We start from the raw sequence: 23,565 nt of genomic DNA on the forward strand, positions 1-23,565 counted from the left end.
TAATTTTACAATTTCATAATACTATATATGATTTACCTATATATTAATTGTATGGTATCTAATTTAGGGTTAATTGGCTTTAAATCCAAAGGCTATTAGCCTATTAGTGAATTTTAATTTTCCCATACTCTATGAAGGTAGTGAAATACACAAACTTTGATTATTTTCAAAAAAAATCCATAATTAGGTGAACTGGCTTTAAAAATTTCGCTACCGCATTAGTTTCGATTTGATTGGAATATTAATTTTGGAGAAATTTTGAAAATAATCAAAATCCATCTATTTATTCACCAACTTTTATATAATATGAGAAAATGTAAATTTTCTAATAATTTCTGTATTTACAGTCAATTGACTTTATAACTGAGTACTGTTTTATTCAAAACTAGATTATAATCAGAAATGAGTTTTATCTCCACTGAAAAATATCTTTATTTTTTCGAATAAACAACTTAGAAGAAAAAAAATGTCTTTTTCTTAGACTTAGTAGAAATAATTTCTTTGGTTAGTCAACGAAGCAAATAAATGTCTTATTGTACGTGCGACACCCAATTTGATATATATTTGTATCAAAACATGACATGTGCATCTACCCATTTTCTTACACTATTTGTCAGCTCACTCAACCCAATAATAAAAATAATAACACAAAAGAATCTAATTCCGAAATAATTATATACTGGAAAAATTTAGTATAAAAATTTGATATTGCGTTCCAAGACCCATCGACTTTTCTCTAAAATATAAGTTTGACAGCAAACTGGAGAATACCAATGAGATACATGATAATATTTCTTTTTCTGTGTAACAAAAGAAAAAAAAATACTAAAAGTTGCAAAAGTCATACCCACTAAAATAAATCCTTTTATTGCAAAATAGCAAGTGGCAGCTGCAATATAGTTTATCCACCAAAATGAGTAAAAGAAAATTGTTCAAGAATGGCGACTCTTGATTTGATTAAATGGGTGAAAAATAGCAATTTATATTATATTTGCTACATTTAACAAAAAATAACATCTACAAGACTCGTACGTCCCTAAAATTGTCGTTTCAGAACCTTTGTCCTAATATTTTTGACTCGACCGTTTCTTATTACTTTAATAAAAATTAGTAGTATAATAAAATATACCATGATTAACATTTATTGCTACAAATTGAAGCTTAAAAAACATATATTCTCTAATTATGTAATAATCAACCATACTAAATAATTATGTGCATCTTAATTGAGTATAACAAATCCCAATTCAAAATTAGAAAATTAAACTATAAACCGAAAAAACAGGAACAGAGGATCCCTCTCACCCCCCCCCCCCCCCCAAAAAAAAAAAAAAAAAAAAATATGTCCTCACTATTAGGAGTTCAACAATCTTGTAGATGTTACACCTCAATAAATACATCTAATACAACTATATATACACAATAATCAAATCTACACACACTCAAATACATATATCTCCACGCACACAGAGTGCATAGACATAAAGGTGCAATTAATATATTGAATTGGATAGAGCATCTGCGGAATGTGACTTTTGACCTCAACCACGTAGAATACACGCTTTCTCCAAATTTTTAGATGATGCCCAAATCCAATTTGCTATAAGTTACTATAACATACATGTATTTATTCACACATTATATAATACCATAAAGAAAGTCCACCAGCTAGCCGTCCCAAAAGTAAACGCTTTTTGATAATTTAGACCTCAACTTTTTAATATTGGTCCATGTCAACATCACCCCACTCTCTCTCTCTCTCTCTCTCTGGTTGTCGACTTGAGTCTCCCTTGCACGAACTCGGATCGAAAAAAGTGGTGGACATATGATTGCTTGCAATTGCACCCTCTTCTTATGTTGCTCCTCCCCTCATTCACACAATGATCATCAAATTCACCAAATCCAATCCTCCACCACTTGTTAGAGCAGCCATGCTCTTTGCAAACCACTTCTTGCATCCACCTCCGCCCCTCCTCCTCCTCGCCGCCCTCTCCTGCCTCCTCGCCACCTCCCACGCCGCCTGCAGCCCCGCCGATCTCGCCTCCCTCTCCTCCTTCAACCTCACCATCACAGCCTCTCCGCCTCTCAATTGGTCCCTCTCCTATGACTGCTGCACCTGGGAGGGCCTCGCCTGCGACCCCTCCGGCCGCGTCTCCGCCCTCTCCCTCCCCTTCCGCCGCCTCTCCGGCACCATCTCCCCCTCCATCACCAACCTCACCTCCCTCACTCACCTTAGCCTCTCCCACAACTGGCTCTCCGGCCCCCTCCCGCCCGCCCTCTTCTCCTCCTTGCCCCGCCTCACCATCATTGATCTGAGCTGGAATCGCCTCACGGGGGCCCTCGACCCCCCAAACAAGCTCCCCCTTCAACTCAAGACTCTCAACCTCTCCAGCAACCACCTCCACGGCCCACTCCTGCAATCATTCCTCCAGTCTGCTCCAAACCTCGATCACTTCGATGTCAGCAACAACAGCTTCACTGGGCAGATCCCCTTCTTCCTCTGCGGCTCCTCCCCATCCATCACACGCCTCGACTTCACCAACAACGACCTCTCCGGCCCCATCGAGCCCGGCTTCGGCCAGTGTACGAGGCTGCAGAGCTTGAGGGCAGGCTTCAACTATCTATCAGGAGAGCTCCCTGATGATCTCTATGAAATGATCACATTGCAAGAAGTTTACTTACCCGGCAACCAGCTCTCCGGCCCACTCGATGAGAGGATCGTCAATCTTCGCAACATCAAAATCCTCGCGTTATACGGCAACGCCTTCACCGGAGCCATCCCCCGTGACATCGGGAGACTGTCCGGATTAGAAGAGCTGCAGCTCCACATAAACAAGCTCAGTGGCACCATTCCTCAATCCCTAGCAAACTGCACATCCCTCACAATCTTGAACTTGAGGGTGAATCTCCTCGAAGGCGAGCTCTCGTTATTCGATTTTTCCAATTTCATCCGGCTCAGAACAGTTGATCTCGGCAACAACTTCTTCAACGGCATCTTGCCAGCCACCCTCTTCTCCTGCAAGAGCCTCACCGCAATTCGCCTCGCCACCAACAAACTCAGCGGAGAGATACTGCCGGAGATTGCTTCTCTGCCATCGCTCTCATTCCTCTCGCTGTCCAACAACAGCTTAACGAACATGACAACGGCAATGAGGATCCTCACAGGTTGCAAGAAACTCAGCACCTTAACCCTCTCCATGAACTTCTACGACGAAGCAATGCCGGGGGACGAGGGCCTGATCGCCCCCGGGGAGTTTCAAGGGCTCCAAATCCTGGCTCTCGGGGGCTGCAGGTTCACCGGCCCCGTCCCCCTCTGGCTCAAGGGGCTGGTTAACCTCGAGGTTCTCGACTTGTCTTTCAATAACTTCACCGGCCCTGTCCCGGTCTGGTTTGGGGCATTCCCGAACCTTTTCTACCTAGATTTGTCTCACAACCTGCTCACAGGATACTTCCCAATGGAGCTCACTCGAATGCAGCGGCTAGCGTTCAAGCAAAACCCCGATCAAGTCGACACCACGAGCTTGGAGCTGCCCGTGTTCGTGAGGCCCGACAACGCCTCCAACCTGCAATACAGCCAGCTCTCGAACCTCCCAACCGCGTTGTACCTCGACTATAACAACATCAGTGGCAACATCCCGCTCGAGATTGGCCAGCTGAAGTTCATCATCGCGCTTGATCTTAGCTACAACAACTTTTCCGGCATCATTCCGGATACGATATCTAGTCTCACGAACTTGGAGAAGCTTGACCTGTCCGGGAATCTCCTCTCGGGCAAGATCCCACCATCACTCCAGAATCTCCATTTCCTGTCATTTTTCAGCGTTGCACACAATGATCTCGAAGGGCCAATACCTACGGGGGGCCAGTTTGATACGTTCCCGAACACGAGCTTTGATGGGAATCCAAGGCTGTGTGGTCGCGTCCTGCAGCGCCCATGCACCAGCAATGAGTCGGGCAGCACGGTTCCTGGCTCCGAGGGAGCCGGGAGAGGGAACAGGAAGAAAACCATCATACTCACCCTTGTAATCTCCTCATCCATTTTCACCATGATTCTGCTTCTGTATTGCATCTTCTCAAAGAGGAGACACTTATCAAAGGGCAATGGTGAAGAGAAGGACCTCGACACGATGTCCTTCAACTCCTCAGGGGTGTTCCCCGAGGTAGCGAGGGACACGAGCCTTGTCATATTGTTCAGGAACAACAAGAACAAAGCAGAGGATCTCACGATACTCGACATACTGAAGGCCACGGACAACTTCAACCAGTCGAACATCATCGGCTGTGGGGGTTTCGGCTTGGTGTATAAAGCAACTCTGGCCAACGGCACGAAGCTCGCCATCAAGAAGCTCTCGGGAGACATGGGGTTGATGGACAAGGAATTCAAAGCTGAGGTGGAGGCTTTATCCACAGCACAACACAAGAACTTAGTTACTCTCCAAGGCTACTGCGTGCACGACGGCTTCAGGCTGCTGATATACTCTTACATGGAGAACGGGAGCCTCGACTACTGGCTGCACGAGAAGCCCGATGGAGCATCCCAGCTGAGCTGGCCGATTCGCCTCAAGATTGCTCAAGGGACAAGCTGTGGGGTGGCTTACATGCATCAGATATGCGAGCCACACATCGTGCACCGTGATCTCAAGTCCAGCAACATCCTTCTCGACCAAAACTTCGTAGCACACGTAGCAGACTTCGGGTTGGCAAGATTGATCCTTCCTTATCGCACTCATGTCACCACGGAGCTGGTTGGCACCCTAGGCTACATTCCACCGGAATACAGCCAGTCGTGGATAGCCACATTCAGAGGGGATGTGTATAGCTTTGGAGTCGTAATGCTCGAGCTATTAACTGGAAAGAGACCTGTCGAGCTGTTCAAGCCAAAGATGTCGAGGGAACTGGTTGTATGGGTGCATCAAATGAGGAGCGAGGGAAGGCAAGAAGAAATCTTCGACTCTCTCCTGAGAGGCAAAGGCTTCGAGGAAGAGATGCTGCAAGTTCTTGATGTCGCCTGCATGTGTGTCAACCAGAATCCTTTCAAGAGGCCGGGTATAAAAGAAGTTGTTGATTGGCTGAAAGACGTAGGATCCAAACGACAGACAACGTAAGGTGAAGAACTCGTACATACACAACATGTTAATGCCAACATATATGGAACCAGTCTTGTTCATAGGAAAAATTTTCTCCATTCAGAAGCAGATTTATGTAATATGAGTAATTTTGTGTTGTAAATAGATAAATTTTGCATCCATAAAAAGTCAAGCATGGAATCATACCACATGTATTGCACAGTTTGATAGGTATAGAACAAATGAAAGTAATAAATTCTCGTGTGAAATAAGATTTTGATGAAATTACATTAAGCTTTGTGGTCATCAAGTTAAAATCACTACACTTATTTTCTCTCCATATTGCCGACTTTTTAGAACCTTACAAAAAAAGTGAGTAAACTACTTTTAGATCTCAAAATTATCGACATTTCTTCTTTAAGTCGACCATGGATCAAATCCCACTAAGGATAATGGCCACATAGATGCTAGTGGTCTAATGCGTTTTCGGATTGATAGGGACTTCACAATCAATACTACTCTCTTCTTCTATGATTATCCCAATAAAGAAAAAAAATGTGTAAAACTTTGCACATATTCATCACCTTCAAAATGTGTAAAACTTTTGCAGCAGACCAATCTCACTATCCTCTATCTATAAGTAGATCTAACTATCACCTCTGAAAAGAAAAATCATGGTTGTGTGAAAGTTATAAGCTAATCTACATTCATCTCTAACATTGCAAGCTTTTCACTAGTTTAGTGAAGGAAGTCACAGTTAAATGATTAATGAACAATATAAGGCCAAAATAATCATTCTAGGTTACATCACCACCTTGGTAAATGATAAATCCTATTAACTGATTTCAGTACTTTCAATTCCTATTAGAAATAAATCTATGATTTTGACAACATGAAGAATAAAAAGTATGGACCTTTTTCTTTTTGAGGGTAAGAAGTATGGACCTTGAACAATTCATTTTGTTAAACATTCTTTCTTTCTATAAACATGTAAATAAGCATCATTTTTATTGAGATTGTATGTTTTCTTCTAACATAACTTCATGCTAAGCTGAAAATGGATAAAAAAGGGGAAAAGGTATTTTCCAATTATCCAGATAGAAGTTTCTCGTTTAGGCATTTTCACAAGCAGATGGAGTTGTTGACAAAATCAAGTATAGCACCAAAAATCACGGAATAAGAAGGCAAGTGAAGTATTAACCTCAATCAAATCTTCGCGCTAAAACTGAATCATTCATTGCTTCCAAAATATCAAATGAAGATACCGAGCAATTTCAGCTTTAGGCAGTGACAAGACAAGAACAGGAGTGTCAATTGCAACTGAACATATTAAAAGCGTTAGCGGCTATTCTAGCGTTTTTATTTGAGAAATAAAACAACCTTTTTTATTTATTTTTCATAACTATCTATTTTAGACTTATAGTGGTGGTTTACATTGACATTTTTCATTCAAGTTTTTAAAAAATATTTTAATTCATTTTGGAAAATTTATATTCTTTTTATGAAGAATCGTTCTTTTCGGACAATGAAGAGCATGAAAAATATATACTTATTTATATTTATAACATTTAAATTTGTTATTAAATTATATGTAAAAATCAAGATTGAATTGTTCTGGATTTGACTGGGCTTGGGCTTATAACAGGCCCAATCAAATGAGAGTGTAAATTCATACATTTTTACATGGCAAAGCTCAAATTTGGATGACTTTGGTTATATTATAAATGTATTTTTCTCCTCTTCAAAAAAAAAAAGTAATTTCCCAAGAAATCAAGTAGTATTAAATTTAGTTTAATTTTTTCAAAACAATTTCATTATATTTAGACATTAATAATCCTAGTGTATTTATTTTGTACATTAATAATCCTAGTGTCTTTATGTTATCACAAAAACTTGCGTACACCCGGGTCGTACCAGACCCGAATCCTGACCCGGATCCGACCCAACTGAAAATGTCAAGTGTTAGTGTCATTTACATGTAGTGTTAGTGTCATTTTTGAAATAGTGTCATTTGTAAAACAAAATAGTGTTAGTGTTATTTTTGAAATAGTGTCATTTAATTTGTAAAACAAAATAGTGTTAGTGTCATTCCAATATCGTGTTAGTGTTAGTGTCATTTCGTATTAGTGTCAGTATCATTTCAAGAAAAAATGAATCATGATAGTTCAACTGGGTCAGAATCCGAGTCGGGTACAACCACTGGGTCAGGATCCGAGTTGGGTACAACCCGGGTGTACGGTACATCCGAATGTATAGGAGACCACCTCTTATGTTATTGTTCAATCTCGTTGTTGAATTACGCCTCGAAACTTATGTCACAAATGAAGCTAAAAATACATTCGAAACAATTACACTAAATTATTTAAATTAGTACAAAAATATATATTAAAACCATTTAGAAACAACAGACATATTATTTGTGAATACCGCCATCAAATACAACGTAAGTAGCTAGCTCGCAAACTATATTTTACGAAAATTAAAAACCATAGATTTATTGAAATATATATATTACATAAACTTGTAATGCCTTCCACTTTATTTAATAAACAAATTTGGATATCATAATATCCAAAGCTTGCATTCTCCATTTTGGCCTGCCAAATCACTTCAAATTTCTCTTCATGCGTCGAAGATTCCTTTCAATTTTCACATCATTTAGCTCTTCAAGAAGCCCAAATTGTTGTAAAAAAACTGCCAATTTTCTCTCCTTAATTTTTCCCAAAAAAAACCCCTAAAATGGAAGTCCACCATTTAGGTCAAAAAAGTATGGGATTTTCCTAAGGAGAGGAAATTTGAAAAGAGGGTATCGTAGAAATGAACCAAAAGAAATTAAAAAGATGATGAAACAATTTGGGCTTCTAATCTTGCTAATGAGCTTCTTTCTTGAGGCTATAAAATCGGGCCGGGTCCCACGAACCCAGCCCGTTGGTGTGGTGAGATACTGCATCAGATGTAAAAATTTGTAGTGTCTTTGGAGATGGCACACATATTGATATAGGTGGGATTTGATCATATTTTTGGAGAGAGGGAGAGAGAAATATATATATAGATATATATATAGAGAGAGGGTTTTTTTTAGCTTATTCATCTCCTTGAATGTACCAACATAGAAGCATGGTGGCGCAGCGGCGGAGAATGTAAATTCTGGCCCTTTGTTCCTTCACTAAAGAAGCACATTTTCTTGTGAAGCCATTGTTGCTCTTTGATGATGATGATGATCTCTTTGAAGAAGAAATTCTCTTGAATTGCAATTCAGCCATTTCTTCAATCTTTTGAGTGTTTTTTTCTTTTTCTTTTTTGAGAGAGAGAGATTTAGATTTAGGAATTAACCTGAAAAAGTTGCAAGATTTTTGGGGAAAAAAAGCTCACAATAAGTTGTGTAGCTGGACCCTTGAGGAAAGATGGCAAAAGGTTGTGATATTTATATGAGCATGGAGTTGACTTGTTGTTGGAGAGTAGGGATGTACGTGGACAAGTTCGAAATTTGATGGATCTGCATGGGAAATTGGGATATATTTAAATTATTAAATTTGATTTATTTTATTTTTATTTTTCCTAAGGTTTGGTTGAATTTTTGTTGTGGCTATATTTTCTAAAGTTTCGTTTAAAATTTAATTTTTCAGGCAATTTAATTAATGATACGGTGATATGCATATTGCGTATGTTAAGATAATATTCCTCTCTTAAATTAAGATTCTTTATTCATGATCGTCATTGTCAAATTTGAATCTTGAATACACTGATGATGATATGGAATGAGGAAGTCAAGGGGTGTTCAGTAATCATGTCATTTGTGTAATTGTATTATATATGGAGTCTGAATTTTTAATTTCATATATAGGTTTTCATTTTATCATTAATATATATATTTAAAACATATGAAAATATAATAGTAGTATGTAGTAAATAATTGGGGTTGAATTGGGATTGAAGAGATGGTTGGAATAATGAGGTGTGTTGGGTTAGAAAAGTGGTAAAGTGTGCTTTAAAAATGGAGAGTTGTTTAAAAGAAGACAAGGCAAGAAGGCGTGATTATGGGAATAGTGTATGGGGCAGCAGACAAGTTAAAATGGCTTATGGTGGCACAGATTTTGATAGGTTTTATTTTGAATATTTCAAGATTTTCAACTTGATTTTATGGTTTTTGTATGCATTTATTCATATCATAATTTATATAAGCATCAATAAATTAAATAGAATTGCTAGTTTGCTATAAAATATAGAATTCAATTGTCCTCACTCCTCATATTTGACGTTCCAAAATTATTCCTTTCAAACTCAAATATTTAAATGAAATTCTTTATTTTAGTAGGACGTGTTTATTTTGAAATGTGAAGAAGGGATAAATTTCATTTATATATATATATACCTTGTTTGTATATGATGTAAATTTTTGAACAATACCTTTTTTTTCTTGGAAAATGTATAATTTTATATCACCTTATGATCAGTGTTCAGTGATAAACAAAAAAAATATAAAAAACATGGTCCTCACTTTAAATGATAAATTTATACTTCATTATATTATCTCTCTATGTAGAGAGATTAAAGACAATGCACATCCTTATAGTATTCCAACTCCTATTATATAAAATCATTTGCTAAATATTTGAAGAGATATTTTCAAGATATATAAAGACGAAGAGATTCTAAATTTTTAATGCCAAGTTTTTGTGCTGTATACACCTAATTATTTTTTCAATTTGTTTCCTACAAAGCCAGAGTTTTCAACGAACATTTGGTCTAAATATTTTGTGACAAACTCCGAAGATCTCGACCAAGTAGATAATCAATAGTAAATTACAAGAATATAGTACTATTATTAATGTGCTTCAATTACTAAATTAAATCAATAAATATATAATTATATACCTGTTGGAATTTAATATGAATAAATCTCCTTAATTACGGAGCAATTGTATTTATGTTATCTGACAGGCATATGTACAAATTAGCTGGTTGGATAATATTTGATATTCTCTTATATATTCCACACATATAAACATTTAATTTTCACTATTTGGGTACACAGAAATGAATAAACATGTGTATAATTGGTTTATAAATTAGTTGACATTTTCCACAAAAAAAAGAATCACATTGAATTTCTATATCTCTTTCTGCTCTTTTTATTCCAAATGCCGTTCGTTTACATAAATGTTTCTCTTTTCATTAAATCATTATATCCGAAAATAATTAAACAGCAATAATTATTCACTGAAAATGTCATTTGAATCTCAACGAACCTTTTTTTTTCTTGTTTTGGACGAGATAATATTAAAAAATGATTTGGAGAATATACTCATAAAATATAATTGTGGGAAATAAAACAAGGTTTTTTTTTTTTTACTTTATTAAAGAGGATCAATAATGATTCTCCAATTTCATGCCTTGTGACTCGAACCTCCAATCTATTGATTGGAGGAGAAGCGTCTTAACAATTGAGCTACACTTTATTATCGGAAAATTAAAAAGGTTTATAGTATGTATTTTTACATTACTTTTAAAGAGTTACAATTACAACACCACATTTTAATTTATTCTTTTTAACATTTTAAAATATATATTTGTGAAAATTGCAGCCCACGATTTAAATTTCAGTACAAAATCGTCCGAAAAAACAAAAATAAAAAATTAAAGGAGTTGGAGTCATAAACATGTGTAGAACATGTAAGCATATAACCATAAGATCTTCAACAACCTCAACTCAATTTCAAGAATCCAAATCATAGCAAAAAATATTAAAGAAATTTAATTTTGAGTGTTCAGATACAGATGCAAAATCTGAATGTAACTAAGAAAATATTTTAACTCTGATTTATGCAATCTCTTGAACTGATATTTTTGCATGTGGATGTGTGGGCTGTAAGATTTTACAGTGTTTGCTATTCTTGATATATTTTTTGACCAATTATTCTCAACTGATTTTTATCTTTAGACAACCTAAATCTCTATAGATTCACTTGTTCTTGATCAATATCTCCTTCAAACTGTAAGAATCTGCTGTTTATTTAATTCTTTGTGTGTCTATGTTTTATGTATGTGACTGAGACCAGAATCTTAAGATAGTACAGCTGTAGTTATGCTAATCATGATCATATTTTTTTAATTACATACTAATTAACAAGTTTTGTTAGTTTTAAACCCATAACTTAAGATTGTTGTGTGTGTGCTCCTTGAGATTGTGAGGGGCCCACAAACTAGCTACGTGTTAATAGTGGCTTAATCAAAACCCTCCAATATTGGAAGATTAAATTATACTATGAGTTTCTCTTAGATTACAAAAGTATAAACTTTTACAACTTTTTTTTTTCAACTAAATTACCAATTATTGTAAAACGGATGAACTAACAAGTATGTTCTAAGGTATGAAATGAACAAGAAATGCTATAAATTGATCAAATTTATTCGAGTATTTGATGATTCGAGCTCTTGAATTTTAAAATCTATAAAAAGTTGAGCATGAAATAACTCAAAGCTACATAATCCGAGGAGGAAAGTAGGTGAGATGTATCTAGCCGTTGCTTAAATGATACTACTATAATTTGGTGGCAATTGAAGTATTAGTTACACAATCAATCTACATTTGTTGAACAAATTACACACTAGGGCTCAAGAAAATAATTTGAATCGGAAATTTTCGACGATACCCCAGCACCTTCATTCACAATCTCTAATATTCATATTATCACTATGTAACAGTGTCGCACGAATTATCAAGCGATTTGGACTCTATTTTCCATTTACATATAAATATCGTAAACGTCACAATTCATGTGACATTACTACATCAATCGATACGTGAAATAATTTGCGCAATCTCCAATCAATAAATATAATATTGGTTTTGGCCTCAAGAACATGGAGGCCTGAAATCGTACACTCACTAATTTGTAGGAACATTCCTTGTACTGCAAAATGCTTTGAAGATATTTTTTTTACATTTATTTGCTTGTGATGCAATGCACCCTTAATCTTGAGAGTTGAGTAGTTTGTGTTGGAACAAAGCAACCACCTAGATCTTTTTTCTTAAAATAAATATTTAACATACTTCTCTTTTTTCCCCATTGACTTTACAATGCATACTTGCATTTTTTTTAATTAAAAAATAAAAATGTATCTAAAATAGCTAGAGGTGTAAAATGGACGAAACAGACCGATTTTGATTGCGTCGGTATGACCCGAGTCCATCGGACCACTAATAAAATCTGAACCGGGCCCAAAAGTGTTTGGGTTATTCTTTTGGAGATTCGACCCACTCGAAAAGTGGGCTTTCCTAGGCCACCCACAAACATATGCTATAAAATTCCGAGCAGTATTGAGCCGGTCTGAGCCCACCGTGTCAAGACATAGAATCGGATCTGGCCGAGCAGCGTTTGACTGTTTTAAGAGTGAAAATATAATTTAAATTAAAATTACAAATGTTCGACCAAACCCGATTCTATGTTTTGGTCTCATGGATACGGACTGGTTCAACACGGCTCGGAATTTTGCAGCATATATCAATGCTTGGCCGAGCCATGTTTGACAGCTCTAGACATCACTGGCATATTTTCTTTATTTTCCTTAAAGACATCATTTAAATGAAAATTTCAAATTTCTCTAGATGTCAAGCTAAAATAGGCAGTTATAAGTTGCTGACCTTAATCAATCATCAAAAACCAGTTTTTAAAGGAGCAATATATTATCCCCTTATCTATGTATACACTTTTTTGTATGTTTCTTACAAATAATCAATTTTTTCTTTTTCTTTTTTTCAAGAAACTAGCTAGACTAAGCTTGCCTCTGTCACCATTCTCTGCCCTCTCGCAGACAGCAATTCATAATCCTGAAAAAAGGGAGCAAATAAAAAAAAGAATGATGCACGAAATCAACATGTTGAAAATCTTAGCTCAAAAATGTCAGAATTGTTTGATCAAAAACATGAACTGCAACTAGAGAAATCACCTGCACAATTGACTGAGCACAAAGCCTTCCATCGAAGCCAAGTATTTCTGCTTCGTGTAGTCGCCGGCTAAATAGAATCCCTCGATCGGAGATTTTTTGCAGGGGGCGGCAAGGCTCCGTGCCAGGTACGGTGTTATATACGGACCTAAGAAAGAGAACTCGGGTTGGGATTTTTTTCATATGCGATCAAACAACTACTATTTGTCGAGATTCATTTTTTTCTTACCGTGGAGTCTTGACAACGCGATACTTCAAGATCTTTGCTTTGCTCTGATCAGCAGAGATCTCGTCGGGGAAAAGCTTTGCGAGCTCCTTCATTGTAGCCTTAATGATTTCCTCGTCGAATTAAAAAGTAAAGTATTAAAGTTGAAAAATCAATTATTAAAAAAATGTTCGATTAATCGGGCCAACCCACTCGATTTTCAGGCCAATCTTATCGGACACGGGCTATTTTTGGTTCGGACCATTCATACTAAAAAATTTCAGCTTTGACCCTCCTTTTTATCGGTCTATTCGGGTCGATCCGTCGATTTTTTTTACATCCCTACTTCTTGTGTCTCAATAAATGTATTTTTCTTTTCGGTAAAAATGACTTAGACCACAAATCACAAAAAAATAATTTTTAAAATCTTTTTTTTATATTCACGATATCATTTTTACTTTTACTATTTTAGTACGTACACAATATCATTTATATTTTCATTTATAGTAATAGGGTCCCCAAACTCCACTCACAGCAATAACAGGGCTCAAATTTCATTCACAATAATACCGTTCACAACTTTATTAAAACTCGTATCGTCCACAAAATAAAAATAATATTATAGACGGAAAGAGAGTATGAAATTTATTATTTTTAATTAATTTGCACATTCTCTTCAATACGTGGAACCAAGTTTTTTGAGCCACATGAAGAGTATACTAAAAGAAATTTAGTTACCTATTAAGAGCCTACTAGTGAACAGTAAGAGTTCAAAATATATTTATAAGAAAATAAATATAGTTATGCAGTTGATAAACTCTTTTTCTTATATAAATAAATTTTAAAAATTACGTGACGGTGGAGTCGAAGCTTTGAGACTTTTGATATTGGCTTCGGACGTTATCAATTTATCACTAAATCAAGACGAACACATGCATGTGAGCTATTTTATTCTATACAAATTAAACATGCATATAATTTTATATATGTTACATTACATATACACAAATTCTCCTGTGCACCCGGGTGCACGGTGCACTCGGATGTAAAGTGTCATTTAATGTTAGTGTCATTTTAATATAGTGTTAGTATCATTTTGCGACAGTGTTATTTATATAACATGATAGTGTCATTTGTAAAACAAAATAATGTTAGTGTCATTTTAATATAGTGTTAATTTTAGTGTCATTTAGTAAAAAAAAATAAGTGTTAGTATCATTTTGCATCCGGGTGCAATGGAGACCACCTCTTACATATATACTTATAAAAGTGATAATACTATATCGAATATTTAAGGGAAAATTGCACCTAAATACACAAACTTTGTCGAAAATCCATATTTGACGTGAAGTTAGGAATTTACATTTTAATACACCAATTTAAGAAGTTGTTCAATTTTGACACATTTTTCAATTCCGGCGACCGGCATTCTGACGTGGACGCCGGAATCCCAATGTCGCAGCCACGTCACACACCCACTCTCTCTCACTCTCTACACGTCACCTCCCCCCTCCCCCCCGTCGGACCCTCCCCCTCCCCAGAACCGCGTCGCACCACCGCCGCCGAGCCCTCCCTCCCGCCGTCAGCCACTTCCCCCTCCCCAGAACCGCGGCGCACCCGCCACCTCCACCAACCAAACCAACCGGATTTCCCACCACCACCGTTTTCCCTCACCTCCACCATAACCACCAAAAACGCCATATCCACCGTCACCAAATCTCCACCACCATCGTTTTTTTTTGTTTGCACAGATTTGCAGATCTAGGGTCTGTGCTTGGCCGTGAGCGGCGGCGGCGGCGTGACTCAGGATCGAGGGAGTACAGGCACGGAGGCAGCGAGGATCTACTGTTGATGTCGGAGGTCAGAGAGAGCGGAGTCGATTTTGGGCTGCGGGTGGTGGGGGAAGTGGCGGCGGGTGCGACGCGGTTCTGGGGAGAGGGAGGGTTTGCGGCTGAGGCCTTGTGGGGCTCGACGGCGGCAGTGCGACGCGGTTCTGGGGAGGGGGAAGTGGCTGACGGCGGGAAGCTGGGCTCGGCGGCGGCGGCGGTGCGATGCGGTTCTGGGGAGGGGGAGGGTCCGACGGGGGGACGGGGGGGAAGGTGACGTGTATAGAGAGAGAGAGAGAGTGGGGTGTGAGAGAGAGAGAGTGGAGTGTGTGTGTGTGTGTGTGACGTGGTGATGATGTGGCATTCCGGCGTTCACGTCAGAATGTCGGTCGCCGGAATTGAAAAATGTGTCAAAATTGAACAACTTCTTAAATTGGTGTATTAAAATGTAAATTCCTAACTTCGCGTCAAATATGGATTTTCGGCAATGTTTGTGTATTTAGGTGCAATTTTCCCAATATTTAAATAATTCGTGCTCGATATAAAATTCAAGTCAAAACTATACTTCAAAAACGGGCTTATACACATACGTCTTCTTCACATAGCCCAAGATTGAGCCCGGATTTTCGGCCCGCATATATAATTTTACCTAAATAATACTGTTGAGCCAAAATCAAGCATTTTTAATGGGCTTTATGGAAAGGCCCAATTTTATCTGGTAATATGTCTACTAGCTTAGTTACACCATCGATCGCCTCTTAGAATTTATTTTGGGTTAATTCCCAATGAATACATCCGTTATACTCAAATTTTAGTTTTTCACTAATATTGTTTTTTGGTCAAATAATATATTTGAATCTTTTGAAATTCGGTATAGATTAAAATTTTAGATATATTTAATCCTACGTAGATACTGAAATTATATTACTTGATATTTTTTTATATGAGTTGGCTATGACGAAAAAGAAAATAAGATAATATTTTGATGTCCACGTAATAAATTTTCAGTGTCCACGTAAAAATAAAATCTAGTCGAATTTTAATTTGAGTTGAATTATGAAAAGTTCAAAATTTATATATTATTGACAAAAAAGTAATATTAATTAAAAATTAAAATTGGAATATATTTGCCTATTTGGTATACATGTTCGGCCTAATAATAAAATAACTAATGATTAAAATTAAATATAATGTATTCGAATCCATCGTCACGTTATATGTTAATTATTTGTTTTTTTTTAAAAGCAAAATGAATTCTCATTAGAAAGTTTCCAATAAAAAGTTGGCTTTTCCTATCTTTTTTGCTTTTCTTTTCTTTTCCTTTCCAAAATATGAATAATTAAGGCCTCAACTGTCGTTAGCGTGTCTACATGAGCGAGAGAGAGTCTACATGAGAGAGAAAGAGAGAGATTTGATGAGAAATTAAAGAGAGAGAGTTCCACCGACAGGAACAACCGACTCGTTCGTTAGTCAGCAATAACAACGAAAGACATCCACCAACTTCTGCACAAAACCACCACTCTATTTTATCTTAATTACTATATCACCCATCTAATTCCAAATACTAATCTTTTCAGAGTATGATAAAATAATCATACTTTTATTCAAGGTACAATATAACTTTAATGAGATTTCGAAAATATTGAAGCTATAAATGCAATGTTGGATATATTACTCTCTCAGTCCCAAATGAAATGTCTTACTCTCTCCGTCCCAATAAAAATGGCCACCTTTCCATTTTGGTTTGTCCCATTAAAATTGGTCATTTTCCTAAAATGGAAATATTTACTTTAATTAAGTCATATTAATTAAGTTAATTAAAGCTTCTAACTAAACCTAAACACTACTCAAATACACACACACAAACACACGCACACTCGTCCCTCCCCCTCCACCTCCTTCCTCCCGCTTTCTTCATCTCTGTCTCATTTCTTCTCCGGCGAATGACAGCAGCGCCGGCCGCCGCCCCGTCCCCGACCTCCCTCTCACTCGTCTCTGCTCTCTCCGATTCACGGTGGCGCCGATTCATGGAAGATCTAGGGCTCGAATCGGAGGGCCGCGAAGCGTCGATTCAGAGATCCAAACAGCAGCGGCGGCGTCGATTCACGGTGGCGCCGATTCATGGAGGATCTAGGGCTCGAATCGGAGGGCCGCAAGGCGACGATTCAGAGATCCAAACAGCAGCGGCGGCGTCGATTCACGGTGGCGCCGATTCATGGAGGATCTAGGGCTCGAATCGGAGGGCCGCGAGGGCGGCGCGGGTTCGCTCTTTGCCGACGCTCGCCTGTGAAGGTGAAGGAGCGGCGGCGACCCTAATTCCACAAATTCTCTCTCTCCCTTTCTCTCCCTCTCTGTACATATTTTATGTCAGATCCATGGTGGCCGGAAATCATTTCCCTTCACTGCGTCGACTCATTTCCCTTCACTGCGTCGGCGACCCTTTCCCCTCCACTGTGCCGGTGACTCTTTTCGATTGGCGGCGACGAGAGTAGGGGAAGGCGACGGTGGCCGGTGCTCCTGAATCTAAGGGTGGTGGTGGTGCTCGTGAATTTGATCATTTGGATCATATTTTTGATTATTACAGATTCCTTTTTCTTTTCGTTTTTTTGTTCTGGTTTAGGGAAGTATAAGAGGAATGTTGATTCAATTCAAAGAGAGGGGGAGAATTTGGGGGAGGTTCGCCGATCGGTGGTCGCCGGTGACGGAGAGTTGGTTTGTGGTGGTTTGTGGAGAAGAAGTCAATAGAGGAAAGTAATTATCTCATTAAATTTGATGGACCACACTTAATTAACTCATAACAATAAGTTTCTTAATCTCCGTGCCCAAATAAAAGTGGCCACTTTTATTGGGACGGATGGAGTATTTCTTTTCGGTACGATTATTTAGAAAAATGTTAATTATATTATTAAATGGTATGGTGTAGAGTTGAAAATGTGACGTGAGTCCCAAATATTATAGGATAATTTTTTCCATAAAAAGAAACAAGACATTTCAAGTGGGACAACCCAAAAAGAAAAATAAGACATTTCATTTGGAACGGATGGAGTACTATTTTTTTCATATTGCTAACCTACTTTTTATTGAAGTAATAATCCAGCTACTCTAGATTGAGTCAACCAAACTTAAGATATAATTCTAAGTTTACTATTGTTAAAATAAATCCTAAAATGATCATGTGTATAGTTAATCGAATCCCCTTTTTATTGCTAAAAGTAACCAGGAATAGATAGCACACTTGCTCCCCAAGAGCTAATACTCTCTTCATCCAATTAATAGTACATTTTTTTAATCTCATTAATAATGACATATTCTAAAAATAGAATGTGCACCTATTCAGTATTATCTTATACTCTAAACGTCCTTTTTTTTAAAAAAATGGTTAAGGTACAGATCCACCCCTAAACTAGACACCCCTAGAGCATATCCCCCCCCCATTCTCGAACTTGGTCCAAATAAACCCCCAGAGTCCAAAAAAAGTGTACATTTAAACCCAGCCACTAAACGTCCGTTTAACGCCGTTTATTTAATTTTTTATTATTATTTTTGGGAGGGGCCCACCTCCAACATCTACCAACGGCTTTTTAATTAGAAGTTAGGGTTCAAATACTGCAAACCCTAATTCACGATTGCAGGTGCGATTCTTTGAGAGAATTGGAAGGAATTTTGTCGAATTAGCTTAGGATTTCTTTGGGATTTATAAATTCGATCAAAGAACATGAGTTTGAATTCAGGATTTGGGTCTACTTCGTCGCGTGCTAGAAGGCAGATGCACACTGAGCATGAGAGTAATTACGTGTGTTGTATTTGCGAATTTGAAGGCAAGCGGCTTAAAGCTCCAAGAATTACCTCGTGGACAGAAGATAACCCGGGGAGAAGGTTCTATGGTTGTAGAAATTGGAAGGTATGCCACTTCTTCTTTTACTCACTTGGTTGTGGTGAAAGTGTTGAAATTAACACTTTGATATTTGCTTTGTAGACGAAAAACTGCGGTTTCTTCGAATGGTATGACGAGCCAATGTGTGAGAGAGCTAGAGAAGTCATAAACGAGTTGAAAAATGAAAATATGAAGCTTCTAAAGATGCATCACAGTTCGGGCCCCTCCATGGATGTGAAAAATGAAATTGGTAAGTCTTTGGAATGTAATGGAAGAGTTGAAGGAAGAATGCAGGAGGGTTAGAAGGAAAAATACCTTTGTTGTTATGGTTTTGATTGTATCTTGGTTGATGCTAGTATATGTTGTTCTAGCATGAAGAAAATTGTGTTTTGTCTCTTAGTCTTTCATTCATTTTGTATTTTGTATTTGTTGCAATCAATGAATGAATTAAACTTGATTGACATACTTTAATTGAACCTTCGAATCTGAAATTTCATAGATGACAAACACGAAATCCATTCCATAAACTGTGTATGGTTTATACATGTTTGAAAACACAAAATAAAGGATAACTTCCACGGTTAGTTTTGATAAAAAAAACACTGAAATTTAGTCTTATCCTAGCAAAACACAATGCCAAATGCCATTTCAACTAGTTGTTGTAGATCCAACAGTTGAAATGACATTCTTTCCTCTATGTGATCTTCTGAGGATGTGTTGTTGCTTGTCATCTTCTTTCTTCTTTCGTGGAGCCTTGAATGGCTCTGTTGCTTGCTTCTTTGAGGGCTCTCTTTTCCTCTTTTCCTTCATTAATTGAGCTTCATTTGGTATTGAGAATCTAGTATTTGGATCACTCTCCCTTTGTGTGCCTTCATTTATGACAATGGATTGGGATCCTCCGGGCTGTGTAAGCATACAAAAACCACTATGTTAGTAGACTATAAGATGATAAATTAAGTGTTATAAAAGCATATATGTTGAAACTTACATTGAGGACCTGTTTTCCAGTCTCAATATTCACATACAGCCCTAATCCAGCATGTGAGCCTCTTCTAGACTTGGATGATGTAGAAGCATGTGACTCTTTGCTTAACTACACATATTTATAGGCAAAGTCAGTTGCTATTCAAAAATCTTGTTTAATTGAATAGCTAAAAGCTGTAAAAAAAATACTTGTGAAGGCCTTTGAGGGCATTTGTCTTTCTTGTGGGCTATACTACCACAAAGACTACAGTGTTGCACCTTGCATTTGCTCAAACTGACATGTAGCTTTAAATGGTCTTTGACATGACCTTGCATGTCTTTGGATGTGAATTTGGTATTCCTATACACTGCTTCTCATTCATACAAACAACTCTAATTCTATTAGGCTCATTTTTTACAAACTTTAATTTGTATCCAAACATAACACCATATGCATTTATGGCTTCCCTAGTCTCCTTTGCCCCTGCAAAGGTCATCCCCAACTCAAATTTGCCTTCTTCTCCCTCCTGAACACTACCCATAAACTGCCCCTGCTTCACTTCATCATCATCATCACTCTCACCCAAATCATCACTATAAACACTAGAGTCATCATCACTTTCAGCCTCTCCCTCTGCCCTTACTTCATCACCATTCCCTTCTCCCTCACTGCTCTCTGCCTCTAACTTCTGTTCTATACTATCAAGACCCTCAAAACCCTCTGCTCCTATATCATCATTATCTCCATCCCCATTCCCAGCTTCTAGTATCTTATTCTCAACCTCAATACCCTCTGCCCCCACATCATCATCATCTCCATCCCCATTCCCAGCTTCTACTATCTCTTTCTCAACCTCAACGCGATCTGCCCCTACCCCATCATTACCATCATTCCCAATTTCAGTATCAGTATCTTCTTCTGGAAATAATGGAAGAGGTGTAAAACTAGGCATAGGGTCACTTTCATGGTCAGCAAATAACATAAACTCATTTTGTCCTAGTAATTCAAGGTAATCTAACACTTTTGCACAATGCCTTTGATCCCTAAGGAGTATTAGGCATTCTTCTAAAATGTGATCCTCATCAAGCGCATAAACTGCCCTAGGTTTATTCATTATCAAAGACTCGAATTCAGACATCATTATATCAAGACTCATATTTCCTAATGTGTCTTCTATTTCCATAGAGTTCCAACCATCATATTTCAATCTACCAGTTTCTTCATCTTTCTTCCAAAAACCCCAAAAATTGAAAATAAAAGTGAACTTTGCATCTGACATTAATTCTGCACAACAACAAAAAAACAACCGACAAGAAAACAATTTAAGTTTCCCCTTCATCTAAAAAAAAACAAAAACCGAAGGGTTTCCATATTGGTTTGCATGCTCTGAAAAAACGACCTCCAAGTGCCAAGTTTATGCAACACTTACCTATTTTGGGAACTTGGTTTATATCGTCGTCGGAGCACTCGAAACACCTGAAGAAATCGCCGGACAACCTTCTTCTCCTTTGATTTCGTCTGTCGATTGTAGTTTTCAAAATGGAAGAAAACTCTTCATATTCTATTGGTTTGTTACTAACCCGCGTAAATTGTAGGTGAGGTGGGCCCCTCCCGAAAATAATAATAAAAAATTAAATAAACGGCGTGGAACAGACGTTTAGTGGCTGGGTTTAAATGTACACTTTTTTTGGACTCTGGGGGTTTATTTGGACCAAGTTCGAGAATGGGGGGGGATATGCTCTAGGGGTGTCTAGTTTAGGGGTGGATCTGTACCTTAACCCAAAAAAAAAATTATATGCCCAAAAAATTATATCATTTCAATAAGACGGAAGAAGTAGAATATTATATATAGAGAGGTGGACTTATGTGCAGACGAATTTAATTCGATTTGAACCTTTTTGTCTTTGTATGTATTTTAAAGGGGGTAATTGTCCCTAAATACATTATCTTTTCTCATTTTTTGGAATTACACATCACCTTTAAAATCCGCCTCATAATACATAACCTTTCTTTTTCTTCTGGAATTGCACATGGTCAGCCAACCACCAACCGGAAAAATGAAGTGGATGCCGGAAACCCCACATATACACGTCGAAAAAAAAATTGATGTGACAGCCATGTAGGATTTATTTTTTTTATTCGAATTTCCAGAATATAGAATTAAGGCATTAATTTCCCAAATCCCCAATTTTTCCCTAAATCCCCTAGTTTTACAATTTTCCCATTCGCAACAAATTGTCGAACAGATGGATCTTTATCGGCTTGCGCCGAACCCGATGGTTGGCCTCCTGACATCGCTGATCGCAACCCTCCCTTACTAGATCTCACGAAAACAACAATTTCTCATCACCCCTGCATTTCTACCATAATCAAAAACACGATAACAATAAATGCATTTAAACCAGCCAAAAAATGATTATATCAACTAAGTTTTCAGCACAATAGGCCCTGGATAAAGAAAGCAACCCACGCCAAATGCATAATGAACAATTCAAATGGCCAGCTTGTTCGCTTTAATTGAGTTTGTGGAATCTATGCAAATTAGCAGTTGATGTTAGGGGAAAGATCGCAATCTAAGTTAAATCAACGACGACACGTTCGTCTCCCTGCCTAGTCCGTCCCGTGCGCCAGAGCCTTGGTCGCCGGTTCGTCGCGTGCGCCAGAGCCTTCGCCGCTGGTTCGTGTTGGTGTAATCGCTAGAGCAAGTGTAAGCGCCGGAGCTGGAGCCTTTCTTGGTGTTGGTGTAATCGCTGGAGCTAGGGCAATGTGGAGCAGATCGCTGGACGCTAGGACAATTGTGGAGCAGATCGAAATTCAAGTCTGGACCCTAGGGCAGGCAATTGTAAAAAGTGGGAAATTGTAAAACTAGGGAATTTAAGGGAAAATTGGAGATTTGAGAAATTAATGTCTTAATTATATATTCTGGAAATTCGAATTTAATAACAAAAAAAAAACCTACATGACTGCCACATCAATTATTCTTTTCGGCGTGTATATGTGGCATTTTCGGCATCCACGTCATTTTTTCGGTTGGTGGTTGGCTGACCATGTGCAATTTCAGAAGAAAAAGAAATGTCATGTAATATGAGACTGATTTTAAAGGTGATGTGCAATTTCAGAAAATGAGGAAAGATAATGTATTTAGGGGCAATTACCCATATTTTAAATATATATACATATATATATATATATATATATATATATATATATATATGGTCGTATTCAATGGAGGTCACTCCCTTAAATAAATAATAAAGATCAAATCAATGTCACTCATCTCACTCCAATCAACGGTTCATATAATTTCCTAATTTGATTATGTAATTAAATATTGGTTAATTACATTTATTTAATCCGAAAAGGGCAAATATGTCTGGTGCGTCGTTTTACACCAAAAATATCCGGCAGTCAGCCGGTATGCCCACACTGCGCAGACAGCAGTAAGCAAAATCGTCTCCCAAAGGACTGGCGAGAATTTCTCTAATTAAAGTCATCAAAATATGGCAGCCTTCATTGATTCATTTTAGTCAAACATGGCAGCCCATAATTCAAAATTCATCTGCCCCTCTTCTAGACAAAATTTGTCTTCAATAGTTGCAATTCAAACAGCAATTCAGGTTCTATTCTCCACAGCCTCAAGCTTCAAAATTCTTCTCAAAATCAAATCTTTTTCTCCAAAACCT

The 23,565-nt window shown here is 37.6% G+C and overlaps 3 protein-coding genes across 3 annotated transcripts; 1 reads left to right on the top strand and 2 right to left on the bottom strand.

Annotated features, from left to right (window-relative positions):
• The first annotated feature begins 1,372 nt into the window (after positions 1-1,372).
• LOC130990077 (tyrosine-sulfated glycopeptide receptor 1-like) lies at positions 1,373-5,360 on the top strand. Its single transcript, XM_057914276.1, has one exon. It carries the CDS (start codon positions 1,881-1,883, stop codon positions 5,103-5,105), a length of 3,225 nt encoding a protein of 1,074 aa, XP_057770259.1. The 5' UTR covers positions 1,373-1,880; the 3' UTR covers positions 5,106-5,360.
• Positions 5,361-12,689: 7,329 nt separating this feature from the next.
• On the bottom strand, positions 12,690-13,353 carry LOC130990081 (15-cis-phytoene desaturase, chloroplastic/chromoplastic-like). The gene is made up of 3 exons (XM_057914287.1): positions 13,243-13,353; positions 13,017-13,161; positions 12,690-12,897 (listed from the first exon to the last, which is right to left on the bottom strand). The coding sequence occupies exons 1-3, from the start codon at positions 13,332-13,334 to the stop codon at positions 12,838-12,840; spliced, it is 297 nt and encodes a 98-aa protein (XP_057770270.1). The 5' UTR covers positions 13,335-13,353; the 3' UTR covers positions 12,690-12,837.
• Positions 13,354-20,189: 6,836 nt separating this feature from the next.
• On the bottom strand, positions 20,190-21,437 carry LOC131009424 (uncharacterized). The gene is made up of 2 exons (XM_057936744.1): positions 21,312-21,437; positions 20,190-21,166 (listed from the first exon to the last, which is right to left on the bottom strand). The coding sequence occupies exon 2, from the start codon at positions 21,159-21,161 to the stop codon at positions 20,190-20,192; it is 972 nt and encodes a 323-aa protein (XP_057792727.1). The 5' UTR covers positions 21,162-21,166; positions 21,312-21,437.
• Between the last annotated feature and the right edge of the window lie 2,128 nt (positions 21,438-23,565).

The sequence above is a fragment of the Salvia miltiorrhiza genome, chromosome 1 (assembly GCF_028751815.1).
Source record: "Salvia miltiorrhiza cultivar Shanhuang (shh) chromosome 1, IMPLAD_Smil_shh, whole genome shotgun sequence".
NCBI lineage: Eukaryota > Viridiplantae > Streptophyta > Magnoliopsida > Lamiales > Lamiaceae > Salvia > Salvia miltiorrhiza.